This window comes from Kogia breviceps, chromosome 2 (assembly GCF_026419965.1).
Source record: "Kogia breviceps isolate mKogBre1 chromosome 2, mKogBre1 haplotype 1, whole genome shotgun sequence".
NCBI lineage: Eukaryota > Metazoa > Chordata > Mammalia > Artiodactyla > Physeteridae > Kogia > Kogia breviceps.
In genome coordinates, this window is record NC_081311.1 from 28,275,805 (window position 1) to 28,300,157 (window position 24,353).

Genomic DNA, 24,353 nt, shown 5'->3' on the forward strand with positions numbered 1-24,353 from the left:
ACGGAAACCATAGAGCTAGGCTGCGAGAGAGAGCGTTCTGCGTTCTTACGCGGGGCCGAGCCCTGGGCGAGCGCCTCCTAATGGTAACCTATAGCTCTACACCCTACGCTCCGCCCCCGAAGACCTGGGACTAGACGTTAGTCCCACTGAATAGGGGTGATCATCGGGTTAACCAATTCACAAATTATTGCTGCCTCAGTGTGCCCAGGCCTACACAACAGGCAAAGAAGGAGGCAAGTTTAGTGGGGCATTAACTTTTACACTGATGGATGGAGAGAGACGCAAACTTGACCCACCCAAGGAAGTCAGAAGGAAAACAACTGTCCGATAGATAAGTGTTGGGTAAAGGTTGCTCCGAAAGCCTCGGCAAAAGATATATGGCAACTTGAATTCTTTCGAAATCAAAGACAGTTTTCTTTTGCTTGGCACCATTTGATTTTTCTTCCTGTGTCACCATCTCACCTACTTAAAGGCATTTTTGTTTATCTTGACCGAATTAGATCAGTGTTTGCTATTGATTGAATGCATGGTCGTCCAACCATTCTGAACATCCATTCGATTCTCATTTATAAGAGGGCAAGTTGCTGCAAAGTAGTTCTCCCCCAAATTCATATACTGAATAGTATATATCAGTTTTTATTGCTCTGATATATATTTGGGAATGTCTGTAATAATGGATTCTACTCCAAAACAGTGATCACCCTAAAACTTCCTGGAAATATGTGCATATTTGTACTGTAAATTATGCAAATCATACTTGTATAGATAAAATGAACACATATTCATATGCGAACAATAATGCCCCCCCCCAATTCTTTTGTTAGGCTAGTGTTAACTAATTGTGGTTCGGCTTGAAATGTATTTATCCAAGTCCTAGTAAATCTGAGCGAATTCTAGCAAATCTGAGGTGGGTTCAGATGATAGGATTGGTTTTACACTTGTTGGGTTGAGGTGACTGGGACATTCGGATGTAAACACGAGACTGAAACTGAAGAACCAGTTTGGGGGAATTCTCTGGTGGTCCAGTGGTTGGGACTCAGCGCTTTCACTGCCAAGGGCGCGGATTCAATCCCTGGTCGAGGAACTGGGATCCCGCAAGCCGCGCGGCCAAAATAAAACAACAAAAAAAGAACCAGTTCTGGGCCAATTTGTGTGTTGCACCGTGCATGTAACTGAAGGAGATAACTAATTTGGAAAACAAAACAAGAACAAACAAGACCAAGGGCTGAATTTGAAGAATGATCACGTTTGGGGATGGAAGGAGGAACTTCCAGTGAAGGAGAGGAAAAAGGCAAGCAGTCAGAAAAGAGATTGATAGGCTCCTTTTACTTGTACTGGTCCTGGGGTAGGTGGGTCAGCTGTCCACCTGAGATGCTCAGGTTCTGAGTGCCCGTTATCCCTGGATGCGTCTAAGCCAGCTGAGGTAGAAAAGGGACATAACAATCTGAAATGTCAAAGCAGTGACCTGCTTGTTTTTCTCTCCTTCCCGCTTTCCCTCTCTGCCTCTATCCAACCGCTCTTCTTCTCTCTGGCTTCCTAGCACCGTTTAAGCCCCGCCCTTATTGAATCTTTAAGACTTTTCTCCCTTGCCGTGTTTGGCCCGGCTCAGCCGCCGTGACAAGGTCTTTGCGCATGTGCGGGGTGAAACGAGAAGAAGGTGAAGATGGCGGCGGCCAGGGCGGGGGTTCTGGGAGTCCGATGGCTGCAAGGGGCATCCCGAAACGTGGTGCCGATGGGTGCACGGACAGGTCCGAGAGAACGGGCGAGGCGTCAGTGTGGGAGAGGGGTGCCTGAGGTTTGGTGTGTCGGACGGAGGGTGGGTATTCTGGATACCGCGGCGGGCGAGTCCGGGCAAGGGCGGAGGTGGAGTTGGTGTATTCAGAAAAACAGGTGGAGGGTCTGCTGGTCCCTCGAAGCCTCGGGCTTCGGTCTCTGCAGCCACCGCAGCTTGAAGCCTTCAGAGTGGCAGGAGGAATGGGGTCACTTCTGACGTGCCCTCATCTGCTCTCCAGCCTCCCACATTACCAAGGACATGCTCCCGGGACCCTATCCCAGGACCCCAGAAGAACGGGCTGCTGCAGCCAAGAAGTATAATATGCGGGTGGAAGACTACGAGCCGTACCCAGATGATGGCATGGGGTGAGATAGGGTCTGCTCGCACCTGGGTAGTGATGGGAGAAGTTCGGTTGGGTTGGGTAGCTCTACTCTGAACCTTTTCCCCGAACCTTTTCGTGACCCCTCAGAGTCAACGGTATGGGCGCTTTTCTCCGTGGAGGGAGGTGGGAGGGGATGGGTTAGCAGCTGCAGCCAAGAGGACTTCAATTTTCTCCTTGGCTCAGGCTGTTTCCTCAAATGAGGAAGCTGAGGTTTTAAATAGCTCCCTTGAGGACCTTTGAATAGCAGGAACCTTCTTTGGCTCCATCCAGAGCGCAAGGTTTCATTTAGATTGAGCATCTGCTGGGCTCAGGTGCTGTCATCCAGGCACGTGACCAGGATGGAGCTGGATTCCTGTCATGAGACCCTTATTTGTAGATGGAGTACTCTATATCATGTATATCTCTCTTTTAAGAAATATTTTGCAGTTAGCGCTGTGGAAGTCGTAGCAATTTTAAAGCAGATTAAATAGTCACTCCCTTACTCCAGTTGATGGTTTTGCCCCCGCACCCCCGTAACATCCCTGTGGTTAATTGTCTGAGTTGATTACCATCATCCACATTTTCTGTCCTAGCATCACTCTTTCAGCCGTGGTTTCAGCAGCTCCTATTCATCTTGTTGTTTTCCAATCACTTTCTGTGACACATGTCTAGTTGTCATCATTTCCTATGTCTTTTATTGTGTTGTGGACAAGAGCAGCCTCGATAGCAGTTGAACCTGGTTTTGGGGAAAAAATCTAGCTTATCATGAAGACCCATGAGGTGTTTGAGACTTGGAGTTGTATGTCAACTCTGTGGTTGAGAAACACAGTTGCTATGAAAAGTGCTTTTCTAATCTGTACCCTTTTGTTTTTATTCCAATTAACTGGGTGATCTTAGGTTCAGACTTTAAACTTCAGTTTCTTTTTCTGTCTAATGGGGGAAACAGAGTGATTGATTGTTAAATTTCCTTCCAGCACTAATATTATAACATTGCATGACTTTTCTTCTTTCTATTGAAAGAAGGTAAGAAAAGCTTACATATGGTAAAATGTTTCAGTTTGACATAAATTTTCATTGACAATTTGGACTTCTTCGGTTATTCTGTGCTTAGTGAGTAAAAATTGAGATTTTTTTTCGCTTATCAACATTTTATTTTGTTTTATTAATGATAAATTTGGTATTGGAAGGCATTCAGGAAAATGGATCTCTTTTATACCGTTTGTAGGAATGGAAACTGACAGTCTTTTTGGGGGGAAATTTGGGATATTTACCAGTGGCCCTTTAACTCAGCATTTCTCAGTATGTACACCTCAGGGAAAAAAATTGAGATCTTGATTTGGAGGTCAGTTCCTCTGTCCTTAGGGGAGGCAGTTATTTCTATCACTTGGTTTTTCATCTCTGAGATGAGGAGACTGTGAATTGTCTGAGTGAAGCTGCTCAGAGCCCTGTCCAGAAGTTCTTGCTGTCTCTCAGGTATGGTGACTACCCGAAGCTTCCTGACCGCTCACAGCAGGAGAGGGAGCCATGGTATGACTGGGACCACCCAGACCTGCGGTTGAACTGGGGTGAACCGGTGAGAGAACCATATCCCATTTCACCTTCCTTCCTTTTCCCTATGTCTTCTGTAGCTCAAATGGCACTTTTCTGCCCAAGAAACACTAAAGTTTTTCTGCCCAAGGAAGTGACGTCCAGCAATCTGAGATCTGATGTTCCCTGTGTGGTGTGTGGAATGGGATGTCTGGGAGTAATCAAAGCTCTGTATTTTAAGAGTCAAAGCTCTGTATTGTAAGAGTTGTGAACTTCTATTATTGAGCTGTCTCTGGTCAGCAGAACCTAGACATAAGCCAGCATCCAGTCCTGTGGGCCACAGTATCTCAGATGTGGCTCTCAGAATATTGCCCAGGGCAGTAGAATGCCTTTCAAGCCTTCTGTGAGGCTCTAATCACTCTGCACTGCATGCCTTTTGCAGGAAGAGCAGTATGTGACAGTGATCTGCCTTTTTGTCTCAGATGCACTGGGACCTAGACATGTATATCAGGAACCGTGTGGACACGTCCCCCACTCCTGTTTCTTGGAATCTCATGTGTAAGCACCTCTTCGGCTTCGTGGCCTTCATGCTGTTCATGTTTTGGGTGGGGGAGACTTACCCCACCTACCAGCCTGTGGTGAGTATCTGAGAAGTGCTCCCTCAACCACACTTACTTAGCCTTGTTTCCTGAGGGAATAAAGTCTCTGGAGTAGGGATCCAGCCAATACCAAGCTTGACTTCCTGGTAAGGCCTATAGAGGGTCTTACCCACTGGCCTGGTACAAGTACCAGAGCATTGCTCCTGCCTGCATCTTGGGTCGGTCTGAATGAGTAGAAACTGTAGGACTAGGTGAGGAATGAGAATGGAGAAGCCAGCTAGTCTTTAGAGTTGCCATTTTGGGAACTGTACTTAACAATAATATTTTAGCAAGTGATCTTTTAAGGTAGAGTCAAGGAATCTCGAGTTGAAAGCTCATCCTTTGTTGGTGTGAAGGGCACTTCTATAGGGTACTGGAAGCAATTAAATGTTTACTGCAAGCATGGACAGTTAGATTTCAGAGAATGTAAAGGACACAGAAAATATACTGTCTGTAGAGAACAGACTTGTGGTTGCTAAGTGGGGGTAGGGGAGGTATGGGTAGGGAGTTTGGGATTAGCAGATGCAAACTAGTATAAATAGAATGGATAAACAACAAGGTCCTACTGTACAGCACAGGGAACTATATTCAATATCCTGTGATAAACCATAATTGAAAAGAATATGAAAAAGAATGTATATATATGTATAACTGAATCACTTTGCTGTACAGCAGAAATTAACAAACAATGTAAATCAACTACACGTAAATAAATTTAAAAAAAGAAAGAATATACTGTCTAGCTTTAAGGGCATTTAATTTGGATAAGAAGAAAATTTAGATATATGACATGAGTAACATTGGAACATATATATAGGAATTTGGCACAGTTTTTGTGTATATATGTGTGTAGTGAATGTATGCTGGGGGTATCAGGTGCTGTTAAGAAGAAGGATTATGCTAGATGCTAAAATATATATATTTTAGATGGTGGGGAGAAGTTGAAGAGAACACTTGGGGCAAGAGAAAATAGAATGAAGGAAGAGGACAGTGAGTTAGCTGGAGCGGAAATAGGCTTATAAATAGTTCCTAGATAACCAGCTGCATTGGTTACCTGGAGAGCTACTAAAATCCAGATTCCTGAGCTCCACTGCCTGGAGAGCCTAATTCAGTAATTCCAGAATGGGGTTCTAGAATCAATATTTAACAAGTTCTGATGTCCTGGGAAATCAGTTGTTGAAACTGCTGTGTTAGAAAAAATATTGTGAAGTGAGTTTGATCAGATAGGTTGCATGGCTAAGGGATCTGGACTTGATGGTATAGTAATGCACTAATTCAGTAAATATTTATGAAGCCCCTATCACGCACCGGGTATAGAAAGTGCTAAGGGTTGGGGGTACAGGGATGACTTGGTCTGCCTGTAGGCAGCAGGGAGCCATGTTGGGTTTCTGAACAGAAGAATGCCATAATGAAGTCTAGGTTTTTAGGAAGATTAATTTGGGAGTAGTCTACAGGGTAGATTGTGAGGAAAGGAACTGAAAGCAGGAAGCTTCCGTGTTTGCAGTTGGCTGCGCAGTGCTACCTGTGCTGAGATAATCAATGTCCTAACGGTAGCGTGTGTGTCTGTGTGCACTGACACAAGCCTTCCTACTGAGCCCCAGGGGCCCCAGGCTGGAGAGTGCACATAGGGCTGGTGTAAACGCTAACTTCACTTCAGGAGAGCAAGAAACACAGTGTGGCTCTTCCATTTTTCAGTTCTGTAAGCACATCACCCTTTTCTCCTCCCCTTGAGCTGTGTTCTCTGACAGCTGTTTGTTGGTAAAGCCAGCAGCCCCTAAAGCACATCCCAGCCGTGTCTTCTCCGTGCTTTCCCCCACTGCTGCTCCTGCACGCCTCATTTGCTAGGCCACTTTAGTGGTGGAACCATTAGAGGCTGAGTGACTTAAAAGAGATTGAGTCTGTCTCGACCCCGAGAGAGTGGGATGGATGGATGCATCATCTCATTTAGAAAGCTCTCCCCCACACTCTCCCTTTCACCCTCTCTCTTTCTCTCCCTCCCTCCCTCCCTCCCTCACTGTCACTCTCACACACACAAACAGTGTAGGCACCACTTCTCTTACAATCTAGGCTTTCTCTCTGCCTTGGGCTGAGCGGGGAAGAGGAGTGCTGTCCCTGCTGTTCTAGCCCAGCTGGGTCTGACCAAAGTACCCATTTACTGTGCGTGATTCTTCACTCAGAGTGGGGTGTAGCCAGGTATTGGCTACATAGATATATGTCGTTCTTGCTGACCTGTGTTTTTTTCTTAGGGACCAAAGCAGTATCCTTACAATAATCTGTACCTGGAACGAGGTGGCGATCCCAACAAAGAACCTGAGCCGGTGGTTCACTATGAGATCTGAGGAGGCTTCGTGGGCTTCGTGCCCCCTAACTGACTCCCTCAATCCTAGAAATTTTACCTTAATGAAATTGCTAATAAAACTTAGTACTGTGGTATCTGTGCCTCATTTCCCCAGGAATAGCCATTGCTTAAGCACAAGAAGATGTTGATTTGCTAATTTCACTGGGAAAAGTAGTTGAGGGTTCCAGTTGTACAGCAGGTGGTAAGGGTAGCTCCTTTCCCCATCTACAGGATTGTGGAAGAAGGAAGATACGTTCCTGACTTCTCAAGTTGGAACAAGATTTATTTCCCATAAAAAACCTTTTAAATAATAAGTGGTTAGCTAAAAAACAATACTCTAACATGTTTCAAGTATATTATAGGATAAATAGGTGTTTTGGGACTGGCCTAGGGCTGTGACTGCCTGTAATCTTTTTTTTTTTTTGCGGTACGCGGGCCTCTCACTGTTGTGGCCTCTCCCATTGCAGAGCACAGGCTCAGCGGCCATGGCTCACAGGCCTAGCCACTCCGCGGCATGTGGGATCTTCCCGGACCGGGGCACGAACCTGTGTCCCCTGCATCGGCAGGCGGACTCTCAACCACTGTGCCACCAGGGAAGCCCTGCCTCTAATCTTGTATCTCTTATAAGGATATGTATTTGGGACTTCCTTGGTTTTCAGGCAATATCGTTGTAATTTAAGAAATTTAAGAAAACCTGTCTCATAAAACATACATTCAACATGATCTGTAGAAGCAAGTCCATTCATGCTAGATAAGGGGTCCTTTAGTGGTATTCAGGCAGTGAAAGACCTTTATGAGATCAGGGAGTGGGTACTTCTACTGAAATGCCTCTCTTTGAAGGTCTCCACTGCTTTTTATACGTTTTCATTCTCTGTCCTTTAGAGCATTTGATAATCATTTAACAAACGTCTGTCTGCCTAATATATATCAGACAGTGATGGGTCCTGGGGATATAAAGTTGAACAATAAAATAATTGCCTTCAAGAAGTTACGTAGAAGAGGAGACTGGCATTTGTAAAACGAGGTGAAAAGAATTTCTAAGGTGTCTGAGTTGAGAGAAAGGTGCACTTTTTTTACTTTTTTAAAAAAAAAATCATGTCCTACTTGAAACTGTGACCTTATGCCTTTGGTTCACATTTCTTTCAGAGCACTCCAGTGACACCTCGGCCTCATTCCCTACTTCGAGGTGTTGCCTGAGGTTCAGTTTTCAACCCTGTTTCTCATGCACTGTTGTGCTAAGAAGTTCAAGAAATAGTACGTAGAGTGGGCAGGCACCACTAATGCCCTAAATTCTTTCCTATCCTGAGTTCAAAACTCCCATGTCCACGTGAAAAGGAAATCTAGAGCTGTGTCACAATGACTTGGGGCCACGTCATAAGTCATAAGATAACCAGCTCACCATCTTTGGGGGTATATCAGGCTGGAATATGGTGGTAGAATTCATGCATTAAATTAAAAATTTAAATCAAATAACTTAGGTCTAAGATGTAAAGCTGCCTACAGAACATTTTATTTGGAAATGCCATAATTCCCTCAATCAATACAAAAAATATATATGATCACCCCCCCACCAACTTTTTATCAGTCACAAGAGCCTGTCCAGCTTTCTTTTACAATCATTGCCACTATGTTAATCCAGGCTTTCATCACCTGGTACCTGGATTGTTCTATCAGTCTCCTAATTTGATTCCCCGCCTCCAGCTCTGTTCTCTCTGCATGGTGATCCATATTGCTAGTCTGATATAATCTTATTGCATATCTGTCCATAATTTTCAGTAACTCCCAATTACCTGCAGAGTTGAATTGGTATTCCACAATCTGAATCCAGCCCACTCCCCCAACGGTAGTCCTTTTCATTCATGGTATGGGAAACACCAGGGCGCTATTAGCCGGTTGGGCACCTTCCTCCTCGCTGGGAGTTCACCTATCTTCTTAAAGCCTCAACGTATGACACCTGTCTCGTCCCTGAAACCTTCCAGGAAGCCCCTGGTACCTCGCCCCCCGCCCATCTATAGCTTTTAATTAGTTCAACCAACGGTTGGGGGCAACAGTTGTTGCTGGGCTGCAGAAAGCCACTCACCGCTCTTTATGGCCTAAATTGCTTTTTACCTTTTCAACTAAGTGGATTCCACTGAGAGCCCCTGGAGCTAGGGCCGGGTCTTCTCCGCTTCAATAAGTAAATAATGAGTTATTTTCCCTTTTCAGAGGCTGCACGCGGAGCCAGACTCAAATTGAATAGACCAGAACTTACTGGTCGCGGGATCTGACCCACTGCGCAATCACAGGACAGGTGAGGGAGGCCCGATTAAAAGCTATAATCCTATTAGGGAACGTTCTCCGTGGGTCAGCCGGGTGCTGGGCTCGGCGCCTGGCGGCGCGTGTGGGAGGTGGGGCCTGCGGGCCAGGACTACTTTTGGCCCTCCGCAGCCGCCATCCACAGCGCCCCGCTGAGCTCCAAAGCCCTCAGAAAAGACCGGCTCCGGCTCCGGCTCCGGCTCCGGCTCCGGCTCAGACGCGCCAGACCCCTGGCCTGGGCTCTCCGCGCAGGTTGGTTTTCCCCGCCTGTACGGGGCCGCCGAGAGGGGAGGCCGTGCCGGGGACCCTGAGCGCCTCCCGTGTCTCGGGAGGGTGCCGCGGCGCGCTCGCCCTCCGCTGGCACTGCGGCCCGCCCCGCTCCCGGGGCTCCTGCCGGTGTGCCTCTCAGGTGACCCCACGACGCCTCCCCTGCTCTCGGCCGCACTCGGCTCGTTCTCTCAGCTCTGGGCCCTGACCTGGCCTGGGCCCAGTGTCGGCAACGGGTCTCAGCGTCTGGCCTGGGCGGGAAGGCCTGTCAGTGCTGACGCCGGCGCGCCGCGGGGGAGGCCGACCATCCTCCGGAGGGGCTGGACAGCCAAGGGTAGCTGGCTGGCGTCCTCTTTCGCTGCACGAGCTTGTCTAGCTCTTGGTTGAGTGGTCATAGCTCTCCCACTTTTAACGCCCCCGGCCCCCGGTATTCTGACCGCAGCGGGGACCTTTTTTGTGAACAGATGTCTTTGAACAAAGTGGATTAAAAGCCCATCTTCCCAATTTGTAGGCTGGGGTTTAAACACTTCATGGAGTTTAGTTTAGACTGGTATAATGGTTAAAAGCACTGGGCTTGGAGGCTGTTGGGGTGCACAGCTTGGCCTAGCCAGTTTTCTTCTTTGTAAAATGCGGATAGTATCAGTACTGACCGCCCAGAACCATTGTGAGAATTAAATGAGATATGCACGTCCAAGTGAACACGGCTAATTGCAGCTCCCGCTTAGAGACCTTTCTCCAGAAACGTGAAAATGGTATTGACCAGCAGGTGGCACTGGTGACCGTGTAGTATGATGTACAATCTTGTCCGAATATTCCTCAAGTGTTTAGAGGTCCCCGGGAAATCTTGGCTGAGTTGGCAGCCTTAAACTTTCTTCAAGCTGGAGAGTACATTTGAGATTATTAAGTAATAAAACTTTGGTTTGGGGAGGTCAAGACTAACCTGACTGTGGCTTGCTCAAGCAGGTCACAGTGGGTCCCAAGTTTACTCCGTCAAGTTCAGTGTTAACTTTTTTTTTTAAAACTTCCCTGCCGCTTTAGCCTGTTGGGATGGCACCTTGAGTATGTGTTAGAATTGGTTTGGAAACTACCGAATTAAAATAGATGTCTGCATTCATTCATAAAATATTATCGAGCACTTACTATGTGCCAGACATTGTTCTGACGCTAGTTATAACATGGAAAACAAAGCAGACACAGTGCTAGCGCTCATGGAGTTTACTTATTAGTGGACAATACCAACAATGTAGATGTAAATAAATATATAATTATAGATTGCTAAGAAGATAAAAAGGAGTCTGTTTTGGATTGGGTGGCTCACTTCATTGAGGAGGTGAGAAGCTGAGCCCTGAAAGATGTGATAAGGAACCAGTCATGCAGAGAATGAAACAAAAAGCCGTCAAAGTATAGCAAACAGAATTTACAAAACTCTAAAGTGGGGAAAAGCCCGGAAATGAAAAAGGGCTAATGCAGCTGTAGCACAATAAGTAAGGTGGAGAGTAGGAAGAGATGAAGTTGAAGTGGTAGGCTAGAAGAACCTTTGAGCAGGGATCAAAGGGGTTCACATTTTATTCTGAGTGTGGTAGAAGCCACTGAAAAATTTTAAGTTTGGAATGCCAAAATCCAATGTTTGATTTTAAAAGTTTACTCCTGCTGCTATGCAGAGAATGAATTGGGTGACAGGGATGGGTAGCAGGGAGAAGACCAGTAATCTAGGTGATAGATGGTAGTATCTTCAACTAGAGCAGTGGTGAAGATGGAGAAAAATAGACAGATTAAGATATATTTTGGAGGCAAAATTTGGAAGACTTAATGATGGATTAGAAGGGAATAAGGGCAAAGGAGGGATCTACGGTGATTTTCAGGTTTGGGGGTTAAGCAGTTGGCTGTGTGGTAGTACCATTTGCTGAAATGAAGAAAACTGAAGGAAGAACAGATGGGTGGGTGAGATGGTGGAATAGAAAATTCCATTTTAAGACAGACTAACTTTTAGGTATCTTTATTATATCCAAGTAGAAATATTTGATTAGCAGTTGTATATAAGAATTTGTAGCTCAGAGGAGAGATTTGTGTTGCCGATATAAATTTGGGAGTCATCGACATATGGATGATATTTAAAACCAAGAGATTGGGTAGGGTCACTGAGAGATTATTTGGTTTGAAGGTTTTCATCACCCTTGGGCCTGTGGCAACCAGTGTATTTGAATATCTTTTAGGATTTAAAGCATTAGATTTCAGTAACTAGGAAAATGAACTGTCATTACATATCTGCAGGCTGTCATGTATTTGTTACCCTGTGTTGCCCCAAAATGCCCCATTCTTTGGTGGTGAGAGAGAAACAAGCTCTCATGTCCACAGGTGTTCCCCTTGATCTGGCCCTTAAGCTTGCTGGTTTCTATTTTCAGTAGGCTGAGGGCCATGTCACTTTTCTGCCACCTACAGGACAGACCATGAAGCTGAAGGAACTTGAGCGGCAAGCCGTCCAAGTGTGGAGCCCAGCTAGCCACTACCCTGTGTATCTGGCCACAGGTATGGTGATACTGTGGATAAAGATCCATTGGAGTACATAGGTTGAAGGGAAACTTAGTATCCAGGGTTCTTTATTGTGCTTCAGAGAAAGTTTTAGAGTCATGGAAATCTGGGGTTGGCTAGCAGCATGTGCAAAGGGATATTAGGAGTTTTTGGTACCTGGGGGCAACCTTGGACTCTGGCTTAAGGCTAAGCACCTCATGCTTTCTTGCTTTCTGTGGAGCTACCATTTGAAAAAGGGTATATCCAGTCCTCTCCTGTTCCTCCTCTTCTCTACTGCTTAACCATTTATACCCCAAATCCATGCATATATTGTTGCTCATATGCTGCCTCTTCCTGACTTTCCTTGTGCCTAGGAGCATCTGCCCAGCAGCTAGATGCCTCCTTTAGTACAGATGGCACATTGGAAATCTTTGAGGTTGATTTCAGGGACCCCTCTCTGGACTTGAAACACAAGGGAGTCCTTTCTCCCTCCAGCAGGTACTGTGTCTGAACTTTTGATGGGTATGCAGGGCAGATCCTGATGTAGACCCTGATGGGGAATCCCAGGAGTAGTATGTGCTTCTCAGGGTTCATGAGGAGACAAGTGAGGGGAGAATGATCTTTAAGTAGGAGAGAAGTTAACTCTGGGTTTATTTTGCAAGAGGATTTTGAAAACACCCACTCCAACCTTTGTGGTCAGCAGCATCATCATCATGCAGAATCATGTGATAGAGACGCCTCACAGAAGCCTGGACCCACAAGTACCTGATCTGTCTCTGAACACAGAGGAATTGGCTCCTTCCTCCCTTGGCTCCTGTGAAGATAACAGCCTTACACAGTATTTCCTTGTCTGCCAATGGGAGGCGAAAGAATGATCCTCTCCTCATTGCTGTCAGGCACCGATTGGGCACTCATGGCTCTGGCAGGCTTACAGGGCTGGGTACTAGCATTCACCAAGCACATGTATACATGCCAGGCACTATGCTAGGGGCTCTGTATAATATCTTATTCATTCTTCAAAATGAAGCTAACCAATAAATACCATTATTCCCATTTTACATAGGAGAGAACCAAAACTCTGAGAAGCTAGGATTTAAGTCTAGGCCTGTCTTACTCCAAACCTATCTTCTTTCTATTATTCAGCTGTTCCTTTACAGGTTGTGTAAAGATGAGGCTTACAGTCTGAATCAATGATCTCTAAATTTTTGTACAATCAGGAAAAATGTGAATATTCACTGTACTCAAGTATATATTCAGTATAAATAATATACATGTATTACTGTACTACATTTTTTGTACTACTTTTTAATATTAAAAATATAAATCTTTTCCTTACAGCCCAGAGGATTATCTTGCCCATCCCACTTTAGAGATTGCTGGTCTAGAATACAACTCTCCATCTTCTTGTGCGTTTTTTGGTCCAGCTGAGTGATTAGATTAAGATATTTAGACAGAAGTACCCTCTTCTTTCTTTTCATGGTTTAACCTAATAATGAAAGCTAGTTTTTGTTCTCCTTTTCTTGAGCTCCTATATCACTTTGTTACAGGATCCATTATTTTGCAGTTTTTAACATTTCTTTGTATTTCCAGTACCTTTACCTTTTGAAGAGCAGACCTTGGCAGGTTTACCAGTAATGATGAGATATTCTCAGCCTCTAAGCAAGCATTTTGGAAAGGGCTGCTGAAAGGGGTGAGCTAATTTAATAATGTTTATACACCTGAAGATAAGAAAAGGGACAGTGAGCGCAAGGACTCTTTTCTTTGACCAGCCAAGCAGCAGCTTCAGCACAGTAGTGGCTTAGGGCTAGGAGTTCCTAAGAAAGAGGCAATGTCATTGCTTAAGAAACCTTGAAACTGAATCCTGAGATCCATGTAGGCAGAGATTTTTTTCTGTTTTATTCACTGCTATATCTTTAGCATCTAGAACAGTGCCTGTCATTAGGTGGTTAAAAAATATCTGTGGGGCTTCCCTGCTGGCGCAGTGGTTGAGAGTCCACCTGCCGATGCAGGGGATGCGGGTTCGTGCCCCGGTCCAGGAAGATCCCACATGCCGTGGAGCGGCTGGGCCCGTGAGCCATGGCCGCTGAGCCTGTGCGTCCGGAGCCTGTGCTCCGCAACGGGAGAGGCCACAACAGTGAGAGGCCCGCGTACCACCAAAAAAAAAAAAAAAAATCTGTGAAATAAATGAGTGATATTAGAACCTTCTAGATTACCAAACGGAGCATTCATGTCCACCAGTTCAGTTAGTTATAGTTAGTCTTCAGTAAGTCTTAGTGCCTTAAGAGCTTTTCAAGGGTAACAGTCTATTTGTTTGGCAGCCACCTAGGTTGAAGGGACCCTTTTTGAAATGTTGGTACTGTATTCAGGAATCATGAAGCATCACCTCACACCCTGCTCTACACTGCAGGAATATGGGGACTATAACCAAAACAAATAGTACACTTAGCTTCCTTTTTCCACTTCTATAATTGTGATTAAAGATTGATTCTCATTCTCAAAGACCTAGGGGATTACCTTTGACACAGTTAGGTTGGGGCCTTTCTGAAGAAATCATCTTAGACCCTCCAGGGTTTAAGACACCCATTTCTTTCCGTTCCAGCCTGGGTTAGGTCACTTACTCAAAAGTCAGCATCACAGACAATTGACCAAGATGATCAGGGTAGATTGAGGGCAACCCATCCGTTGCTTTATGCTTTCCTCTTTTCTGTATCATCTTCTGCTTGGTTTAATGGAAACTACTGTTGTGTTGGGTTGCTACCTTGGCTAAAACTATGTGACTTTGGGCAAATTGAATTCCATCAATGATCTTAGGTTTCCTCACTTATATGTAAAGAAGAGGTTGTACAAGATGACTTCTAAGAACCTACTGAACTCCAAATTTAAGTCTTATCTTCAATCTCTCCTTCCCTTTTTCTAGCTTAGTCTCCTTCCTTTTTTCCTTTTTTTTTAAAAAACAAATGCCTCTCTGTATCTCTTTATTATTAACTAAACATACGCTTCAAAGTCTTCCCCCTTCCATTGCCTGCCCTTTTTACCAGACCCTTACCTCAACCACATTTGAATCCTGAAGATCCCCTTATCCTCAACCCGTGATGTATCAGAGAAATATTATCTATTTAGAAATACCTGACTGAAAGAGAAATGTTCTGAAACGCTGGTATGGGTGTAGATAAGGGACAGCCTTAAGCTATAAATAGACTGAAGAGAGTGTGTGGATTAATGCCACTGGATGCAGTCAGAATCAATACGGATTAGCATGTGCGCTGACGCAAGTGATGTTTGGTTTGTTAGATGAATCTCACTCAAGAAGAAAGCTATCTGGGAGAATAATACATTGTTTATGTGTTGACTTTTGAGTTGAGGACATAGCTGCTGTGGCAGAATGAGTTCAGGGGTCAGTAGGTGATTTGCTGCACTCTACCTCTGTCTACACTGAGGTTCTAGATCTCTGAGTGGCCTCTGTAACCTATGTCTGACCCATCCTCTAGTAACATGGAGAAAGTAGGTGATCTGTCTTCCAATACCTTTATCTCAGTTCTAGCTACTTGGGGAGCACTGTGACCCCTCTTTAGGTGCCTTTGTGAGGGACAACACTAAGCAGTAAAAGATCGTTTTGGTACTACTCCTAGTTTTCTTGTTTCTAAGACTTGCCTTCTCTCTAGAGACATCAAGATCACAGAGGAGAGAGAGCATGGGCTTTGTTGTTGGACAGACTTGGGTACAAATCCCAGCTTTGCCATCTACTGTCCTATCAGACACATTATTTAACTTCTCTGACCCTGTTTTCTCTACTGTAAATTTGAGTAACATAGTTGGCACATAGTAGCCTGGTGCATACTTGGTGTTCAGAAAAGTAGTTCTCCTCTCAGACAGCCAGTGCTCCACCCAGTGTCTTTATTCTCCAGCTTGGAGCACTGCCCTCATCTCTCGGACTTTTAAGGAAACTTGGATTTCCTCAGTTATTTTGGCCAGGATGTGGACAAACTCATTTTCACTTTAATCCACTAACATGAGGTTGGGATTTTTCATAAGGAACTTCACTAAGCAAATAAAATCAAAATCCAAAACAAAGAAGTACAGAAATCATGGGAGCAAGAATTTATACAACACATATTCCTAATCATAAGGTAGATGAAGCTTGGCCTCAGATGAGCTTAGCTGGCGCAACGTTCTGATCTCACAGGTCTCAGTTCATTCTCTCCAGCCTTGTCTTTCTCTTTTTGCCAGGAGCATAGCCATGAGTTGATTGTTGGGGCTGGTTCTATCTTTATGCATTCAACTCTTCCCCATTGTTCTACGTTGGTGTGCAGTCTGATGTATCTAGTACAGAGGTTCTCAACCTTAGCAGCTTATTAGAATCACCTGGGGGGCTCTTATTAGAAATGTAGATTCTGAGGGCCTGTCTCTGGAAATTCTGCTTCACAAGGTCTGGGTGGGAATCAAGGAACCTGTCTTTTCTTTAGGTGCCATCCCTCATTCTGTTATGCCATATGGTCTCCATCATTGCCATCATTATCCTGAGAAGCTCTTTAGCAGAGAATTCCACCTGTATTCTCATGTTTTCAAAGTTCCCACCTTCCTATTTAAACTCGTCTCCCTGTACCTTCTACTTAAATCTCTTAGTTACTATTTGCAGGCCAAAGGCCATCTTTTTTCTTCTGTAACTTTTTATTTTTAAAATATGCAAACACACACACACAAAAAAATATGCAAACACAGAAAAGTTGCACAATAGTACAATGAACAATCATATACTTTCATTTAGACTCATCAGTTGTTAATGTTTTGTCACATTTGCTCACATGCTTGTGTGCTCTCTGTCTACACACACACACACACACACACACACACACACACACACACACACACACACACACACACACACACACACACACGGCTGTCCATTTGCAGGGCAGAGATGATTGATCAAGTCTCCTTCCTTGCCTGACTCGTCCCAGGTGTTCCCCCTCTCCCAGGTGTTGTCTATCACAGCTATTTGGGCTCCAGTTTCACCCCTACTAATGAAGTGTTAACAATAGGAATGTACTTTCTGCATGCTTACACAAAAAAATCATTTTTTCACACCCCGTATTCTGCGTTTCAGCCACTCTAAAGTAACTGGGCCCTCTTTTCCGACCCTTTGGTGACTCCCATGTGGTCTCAGGTACCTTTTACTCTGATTTTGTATGTCATGTGCTCTGACCATACCGAGGTCACTGCATCCCCATGTGAGTTTCCATGGCCATACCTACCTCTGCTTCCTGTGTGACCTATTAAAGGCTTCTCTGGCTAACCTATTGACTTGCCCTCTGCCCATGCTGAGCTCTAGCCCCTGGATGACATGGCAGCCTCTGGAGCCAGCATGGAACACATTCTTCTGTCCTGTTAAGGTCAGCGCGACCTTAGAAAATATAGCCTTTCTGACAGTAGCTTTAGACCCACCGTTTGTTCAGCTCTGCTGTTTTTGTTCAGATGCTGACCTGGTCTGAACTAGTGCTCAGCTCTTCACTTTTGACAGGTTGGCTCTGCTCTAATGACTGGCCAAACAGGTTCCTGCCTGGTTGCCCCATTCAGTGTCTTTGCTGATTGTTCCCAGGGTGTGGGAACATTTAATTTCAGTTAGAGATCTTATGACATCATTCAGTGTGAAATCTGGCTTCTCGGAAGGCTGTGGAAATATCCTTGTCTAGTAGGATAGCCAAGTAAAATGGAGGACAGACCACCTGTGAGGCTTTGGGGATTTCACATGCCTTCCCTAGGGGCTTTGCAGGGGACCCATACTTGTGTTCAGGGAGCCCAGGGTCCATCTCTTTCTTGTGTGAAAGATGCTCAGAAAGCCAGAAAAGTGTTTTGGAAATGGTGCATTTATTCTTTGTGCCTCTGTGTCTCTAGGGCTGGCCCACTGAATCCACATGGTAGTTCCCGTGGACTAGACACATGGGAGAGGCATGGGATGGGAAAGTCCTTAGATCTTTTCTCACTTCCAGTTTAAGAGGGAAGAGGGGACAGCAACTGTTGGCCTAAGGAACCTGCTTCTGTTCAGGTGTAGAAGAGTTTGGATCTTGCTCTAAATAGAAGACAGTATTTTATGATGGTTAAGAGCTCAGGCTTTGGCATAAGATGGGCCTAATTTTGAACCTTGACTCTGTCACTTCCTAGATATCAAATGGGAGTAAAATTACTAACTGTATATACAGAAGTTTCGCAACTTCTCTGTGTCTCGTTTCCTCAATTGAAAATGGAGTTAATACCTCATGGGGTTGTTGATCAGCTAATACATGTAAAGCACTTAAAACAGTGCCTAGTACGTAGGAAGTTATCAAAATAAGTGTTAGTTGTTGTTATTTGAGTTGGGAGGATTAAGAAGTAATTTATTTGGAGTGTTTATCACTGGGTTTATATTAAACCCAATAATATTAACAAAAACAAAAAAAGCACCCCTCCCCCAGCTCCATGGCAGTGGCCTCCTGGCTTCTAGTGTAACATAGATGGAACATTTTTTCAGCCAAAGGGCAGGAGGACCAGGCAGAGGAGACCTCTGTTCTGTGTCTGGGAAATGAGGGAGACAGGCAGGCCCTGACTAAGGGTGGGGATGCCTGCGTAATGTCAGAGGCTGACAAAGATGCCCGTTCTCCACTTGCCGACGTGGACCTGAGTTGGTGCTGATGCCAGTTCCTCCTCTTTGTAGGTTTCACAAGCTGATCTGGGGGAGCTTTGGCAACGGGCTTCTGGAAGGCTCCCGGGTTATTGCAGGTGGTGGAGATGATGGCATGCTTACACTATACAATGTGACCCACATCCTGTCTTCGGGAAAGGAGCCTGTGATTACCCAGATACAGAAGCACACGGGGGCTGTCAGAGCCCTTGACTTGAAATCCTTTCCAGATACTACATTTCAGTTAATCAGACACGGCTGACAGATCTGAAGGGAAGCGTTTGCTTGTGACCTGTGGTCTCGAACTCTGAACCCATCCCAGGTTATTGTGTGGGGGCTTTGGAAGCCCCGCATGTGGGTCTCTTTCCCCCTTTTCTGCTCTCATCTCTTTCTGGGAAGGCATGTCTCCAAAGGCCTGTTCCTTCATACAGGGCAACCTCCTGGCCTCAGGGGCCAATGATTCAAAAATCTTCATTTGGGACTTGAATAACCTGAGTGTGCCAGTGACCCCAGGCTCCAAGTCACAGGTGAGGGGCCTTCTGGTGCTGCTGCTTAAGAGTGTGCACCTGGTTTTCCCGGGGAGCGTTGAATTCTGGAGGCAGCCAGCGCACGGGAGATTTCCGTCTTCACCACTGGAGGGCACTAAAGCTCCACAGACTAACGTGCTGCCTACCAGCCAGATAATAGAGAGTTGGAGTCGGGTGGGGACCCGTTGGGGGTGGTTTGTGGTCATTAACTGACCTAGGGGTTTCTGGAAGGCAAATGAAGAAGGATGAGGGGAGTAAAAGACATTGAGAGAAGGCGTGAGCGTACTGTTTATCATAGTATAGCTTAGGCAAGCTTGGGCCCTGAGCTTAGCTGACCAGGGGCAAGAGTAGGACACCCAGATACACCCCTGTCCTTTTTGTGGGAGGATCAGTGTTGTCTTTGTATCTGGTTCCCCCGTGCGGTTGGGGGACTCGTGTCTCTGTCTCTGAGTGTACCTATTTTGTCAGTCTGTAACTGGGCCCATCTTTTTCTTCCTCACTTTTGTTTCTTATGCTTACAGTATCGTGAGGTAACTTCAGTATGAATTTGATAGCACCTTGTGCCCTAAAAGTATCAATGGCTTTTCTCTCTGCCTCATTCTCTCTGGGGGTCTTGGGTGTCTGTATTTCCCTCCCTCCCTCCCTCATCTTTTTCCTCTCCCTCTCTCTCTTGTCAGAGATGAGAGGGCTGTTTTAAAATCTTGACTCTATCCTCTCAGGAGCACTTTGGGATAGGAGTAAAACCCAAGTGCATCTGTCCTCTTACCTTCTACACCAGTTTCCTAAAGCATACTCTCTGGAAAACTCCCCTTCCAGCTTCCCGAGACTGGCTTGGTTTGGATAGCCCCATGTCTACTCTTGGCCTTGCTGTGGGTGGTTGGGAGCAGTGGAAGAGCAGCTGTCTCTTGGTCCAGGGGTGACAGGTTGTCCTCAACCTGCCCCCCACACATCCTGCCTCAGCAGCCCCCAGAAGACATCAAGGCACCCTCTTGGAACCGTCAAGTTCAACACATTCTGTCTTCTGCTCACCCCAGCGGCAAGGTAGTCGTGTGGGATCTCAGGAAGAATGAACCGATCATCAAAGTCAGTGATCACAGCAACAGGGTGAGTTGAATACAGGCAGAATATAGGCTCGGGCCCTGCTGTCTCTCTCAGGCCTAGTGTTGGAGCTGCTCTCCCCCAGGCCAGGGTTCTGCTTTCGGCTGTTAGACCTATGGATTCAGCCTCATAGTAGATTTCCATTTGAGAGTGAAAGCTTAGGGAAGCTAAACTGAGCTGATCTGGAGGCTTCTGGTGCACCTTGCTTAATGGTCATCACTTATTCCCCCATGGCTGTGGTGTTCCCAGTCACATAGGAGAGACACAAAACCTGCCCTCAGAGAGGTCCCATTTCAGCTGGACAAAAAAGGTCCATAACTAGAAGAGTCAGGTTACATTGCCCATTGGGGTCTGCTTTGTTCACAGATGCACTGCTCAGGCCTGGCCTGGCACCCAGACATAGCCACCCAGTTGGTGCTATGTTCAGAAGACGATCGTCTTCCAGTAATTCATCTGTGGGACTTGCACTTTGCCTCCTCACCCCTGAAGGTGCTGGAGAGTCACAGCAGGTAGCACCTCAAACCCCATCCACATCCTTGTTGGAGGGCGGGGGCATAAATGACCTGGGTAGAAGGCAATGCATGCCTCACTTTGGCTACCAGACATTCTCCCTGGCTTCAAAGCTATCCCAGTGAACACATAGTTACCCAGTTCTAGTTCCAGCTCCAATCAGTAGGAGTTCCTTTAGACCCAGAGGTTATGGAAAAGAGCCTGAGTTTCCATCTAACTTCCAGAGATGGGAGTGGGGATAGGGTCATGAGAAATACTGGAGCCAATGTTTAGTCCTCCTGGGAGAGTCCCCAAGCTCTGATCTGAGGACAGTACTCATTTCTTTAGGTGATTAGGTTGCCTCCTTCAAGAGTTCTTAATAAGAGAACCTTGGCTCCTGTCTTTTCTGTGAACAGGCCTGCCTCTGAAGCTGTAGCTCTTGGGCCTACAACAGAGAAAGCAGGCCCATAGTCTGTTCTTTCTAACTCAAGGGCATGCCCCTTGGGGACTTTTGAGCGTTAGGTCCTCACTACCCTCCTGGGCTAAAAGCACCCATAGGGATGGGTGCTTGCCTGATTCATGTTGATTCATAATTCCTGCCTTACAATCAGGGAAGAGAAGCAGGCCATCCTTCAGTGACCTGTAGGAGGCAGAGTGGTATAGTGCATAGTGCACAGGCTCTGGGATTTGACTTGGGTTCTGGCTGCTTGACTGCTGAAAGTTCCTTAATTTCCTCCAAAGCCTCATTTTCCTCATTTGTAAAATGAAGTCAGACTGCTCATTTTGGGGGGATGAGATTTATCCAAGATACATAAGGCACCCTACTCACAGTAGGCATTCAGCAAATGTTAGTTCCTCTTTCCTTTCCTTTTAGGGGGATCCTGTCAGTGTCATGGAGTCAGGCTGACGCTCAGCTACTGCTCAGTAGTGCCAAGGACAACCAGATCTTGTGCTGGAACCTGGGGAGCAGCGAGGTAGGCTGGCCCTTCTGTGGCCATGCTGGGATTGTAGGGGAGTCCCGGCTGCACCTATGTGTTCTGGGTTTCCTTACCTAAGTCAAGGTTTCCTTAATGGTTGTGTTCCCTCATATTAGGTGGTATATAAGCTACCCACACTGAGCAGCTGCTGCTTTGATGTGCAGTGGTGCCCTTGGGACCCTCCAGTGTTCTCTGCTGCCTCCTTCGATGGCTGGATCAGTTTATACTCTGTGATGGGTAGGAGCTGGGAAGTCCAGCAGATGAGACAGGCTGACAAGGTATGAAGGGCTTGGTGGAGAATGCTGGAGGGAAGGGACTGTCTCTGTTTGGCGGGAGAGGGAAGGACATAAGCCTGGAAAGAAGTGGGGACTGTTGGAGACTTGGGAGACCAGAGCCCTGGGTTTGGGAAGGCTGAACCTTTGCTCCAGTGCCCATCTTCCCAGAAGGATGTCAGTTCCTGCCCAATACAAAGGAGGCTTTTACCTTGACTCTTGCTCTTGGATGTTCCCAGCGGTATTTCGGGGAAATTGGACCTCCATGCTAGGACCCTTCACTATTTTGGAAGTATGAACTGTCTTTCCTCCCTGTCTCCTATAGATCCATTTTGTGCCACACTCCACTGTAGACATTGGATGCAGTAGGCTTTCCAAGAGCCTTATTGCATGGGAGTCCCATCCTCACTACCAGTCCCCTGGAATATGAGAGTACTGCCTTTGTGGGCCAAATTGGGTATCTCAAGGATCCCTCCCAAAATGGAGTTTGTAGGTAGAGTTCCTGGCTAAGCCACCACTCCACACTGGTGATGCAGGTGTCCTTTTGCCCTCCGATCTCTTCTTCCTTTAGTAAAGTCCAGCGTCTCCCACCATTGCAGGTGCCAGAGCAAGTGGCCCAAGCATCATTGATACCTCCGCTGAAAAAAACCCCCAAATGGATGAGAAGGCCAGCAGGTGTTTCATTTGCTGTAAGTGTAGTTTGTGTGTGTGCAGCCTACTGTGTGCCCAGCATGGAGCTGTGTTCTGTAAGAGGTTTATTCTCACTGCCTGTGTCTCAGATCAGGTCCCAGTTTACTGCTGAAGCAGAGAGTTGCTGTAGCTTCCCTCTCTACCCCTTCACCCTGCTTGCTGTGCCAGTCCTGTCTAAAAGGAATTGATTGCTTTAGAACTCTCATTTATGGAGAACTGCCTGAGATTCCAGCTGATTTTTCTCCACATCTACATACCTGGCCTGGTAGTGAGTCCAGGCATGGTTAGAATACAAAAAGAACAGGATGAATACAAAGCAGGAAAGAAAAAAAAATATTTAGATTTCATCCTCTCCCTCCTCTGCTCAAAACCTTGACACCCCCGCCATTGCCTTATAGACTCAAGGCCAAATGTACACAGAGCCCTATTTACCTCCAGTTTTTTGGGGGGGGTGGAAGCACTGCCCTAAACATCAAGTTTATTGTGCCGTTCTCACATTCCAAACCCAACCCCACCCCCAGTGGGGGACAGCAGAGGGAAGGATTTTCACAGTACCTGCAGGCCTCCCCATCAACGTTCCCCTCTTAACCCTCAGTCCATCTATCCATGGTCCACTGAGACACAGCTAGGACTGCTTTCCTATCCTAGGGTTGACCAATAGATAGCCTTCCCTGTGATCCTGACTTGGTGTTAATTTTTGCCTTAACCCTTCTTGTTTTTCCTCACCAGTGTGGGGGGAAGCTGGTTACCTTTGGCTTCCCCAGCACCCCTGCCCATCAGGTGCCACAGCCTTGCCTCCGCCTAGTCTTCATCAGTCAGGTCACCACAGAACCTGAATTCCTCATGTGGTCAGCTGAGCTGCAGGAGGGCCTGGGATTAGGAAATCTCCTGAATTACTGTCAGAACAAGATCCAGCAAGCATCACTGCAAAGCGAAAAGATGCTCTGGCAGTTCCTGAAGGTAGGAAGCCTGAAGGCTGGCTGCTCAGAAGTGTTTCTCCAAAGCCAGGCACCCCAGCCTCTGTCAACAACCACCACGTGGCCCAGATTACAGAGGCCCTAAGCCCGCTGGGATTTTTCCTACATGGCACCCACCCCAGGCACAAAATCTTCACCCTTTACTCGAGGCTCAGAGACCATTTATGGCTAGGGAAACTGAGGCGTACAAGTAGCATTTGCCTTTTTTCTACTGTTGCTGATGTCCTGGATACTTTACCAGAGTCAAGGTGAAGGCTTTCACAGTGCCGTGCCACAGGGCAGTTAAGGTGATGGGAATGGAGAAGAAAGATAGGGAAAGGAAGGGAAGAAGATCAGCTGGAAGGCTTTGAGTTGTTTCAGGTAACCCAAGGCAAGTCATTGTGGTGGGACTCAGGGCTCAAGTCCCACTCTACTCTGGAGGCATGGCTTCAGTTGCAGCGTCAGTTTAATTTCAGGTTGCTTATGACACCACGATGAGTGCTTTACGTGTCAAAGGAAGTGAACACGTGAGAGGAGAGAGCTGAAGAAAGAAAGAAATAACTGGGCAGGCAGTGAGAGGATTAGTCATATCTTTGGGATTATAGAGTAGAATGCAAAAAGAAGGACAGGGCCTGTCCTGTGGGGTCTGAGAAGAACTTGGAGTCTGTGCTTCAGATATACTAGAACTTTATGAAGGTCGATACCAGGAATCTGAGAAGGAGAAAAGGATCTGAGGAAGATCATCAACTGTAGAATGAAGCTAGAAAAAGATGTGGGAAGAAAATAGTAAGAAATAATGCTATTGTTGTAAGCAGGATACAGGTAGTAGCTCCAGGAATGGTGGGGTGAGAAAGAGTAGAGGGAATAATTGGGAGTTCAGCCTTTACTCTGCTGAACAAAGGAGGCATTGGTGCCCATAGGACAGAGGGGAGGATGATTTAAAAGCTACGCAAGAGCTGTCCATCATGATGGTCCTGAAGC

General features: G+C 46.2%; 2 protein-coding genes across 2 annotated transcripts in view; both read left to right on the forward strand.

The window, feature by feature from the left end:
* Positions 1–1,622: 1,622 nt before the first annotated feature.
* NDUFB8 (NADH:ubiquinone oxidoreductase subunit B8) lies at positions 1,623–6,730 on the forward strand. Its single transcript, XM_059055572.2, has 5 exons — positions 1,623–1,748; positions 2,013–2,139; positions 3,609–3,708; positions 4,145–4,300; positions 6,547–6,730. The coding sequence occupies exons 1-5, from the start codon at positions 1,664–1,666 to the stop codon at positions 6,637–6,639; spliced, it is 561 nt and encodes a 186-aa protein (XP_058911555.1). The 5' UTR covers positions 1,623–1,663; the 3' UTR covers positions 6,640–6,730.
* A 2,352-nt stretch (positions 6,731–9,082) lies between these two features.
* Positions 9,083–24,353, forward strand: part of SEC31B (SEC31 homolog B, COPII coat complex component) — a 29,585-nt gene continuing 14,314 nt past the window's right edge. The window contains 11 exon segments of the mRNA XM_067024868.1: positions 9,083–9,185; positions 11,640–11,726; positions 12,083–12,206; positions 18,397–18,589; positions 18,792–18,890; positions 19,851–19,994; positions 20,355–20,497; positions 21,352–21,451; positions 21,571–21,732; positions 22,263–22,415; positions 23,146–23,376. Coding sequence (XP_066880969.1) covers positions 11,648–11,726; positions 12,083–12,206; positions 18,397–18,589; positions 18,792–18,890; positions 19,851–19,994; positions 20,355–20,497; positions 21,352–21,451; positions 21,571–21,732; positions 22,263–22,415; positions 23,146–23,376 — 1,428 coding nt within the window. The 5' untranslated portion in view covers positions 9,083–9,185; positions 11,640–11,647.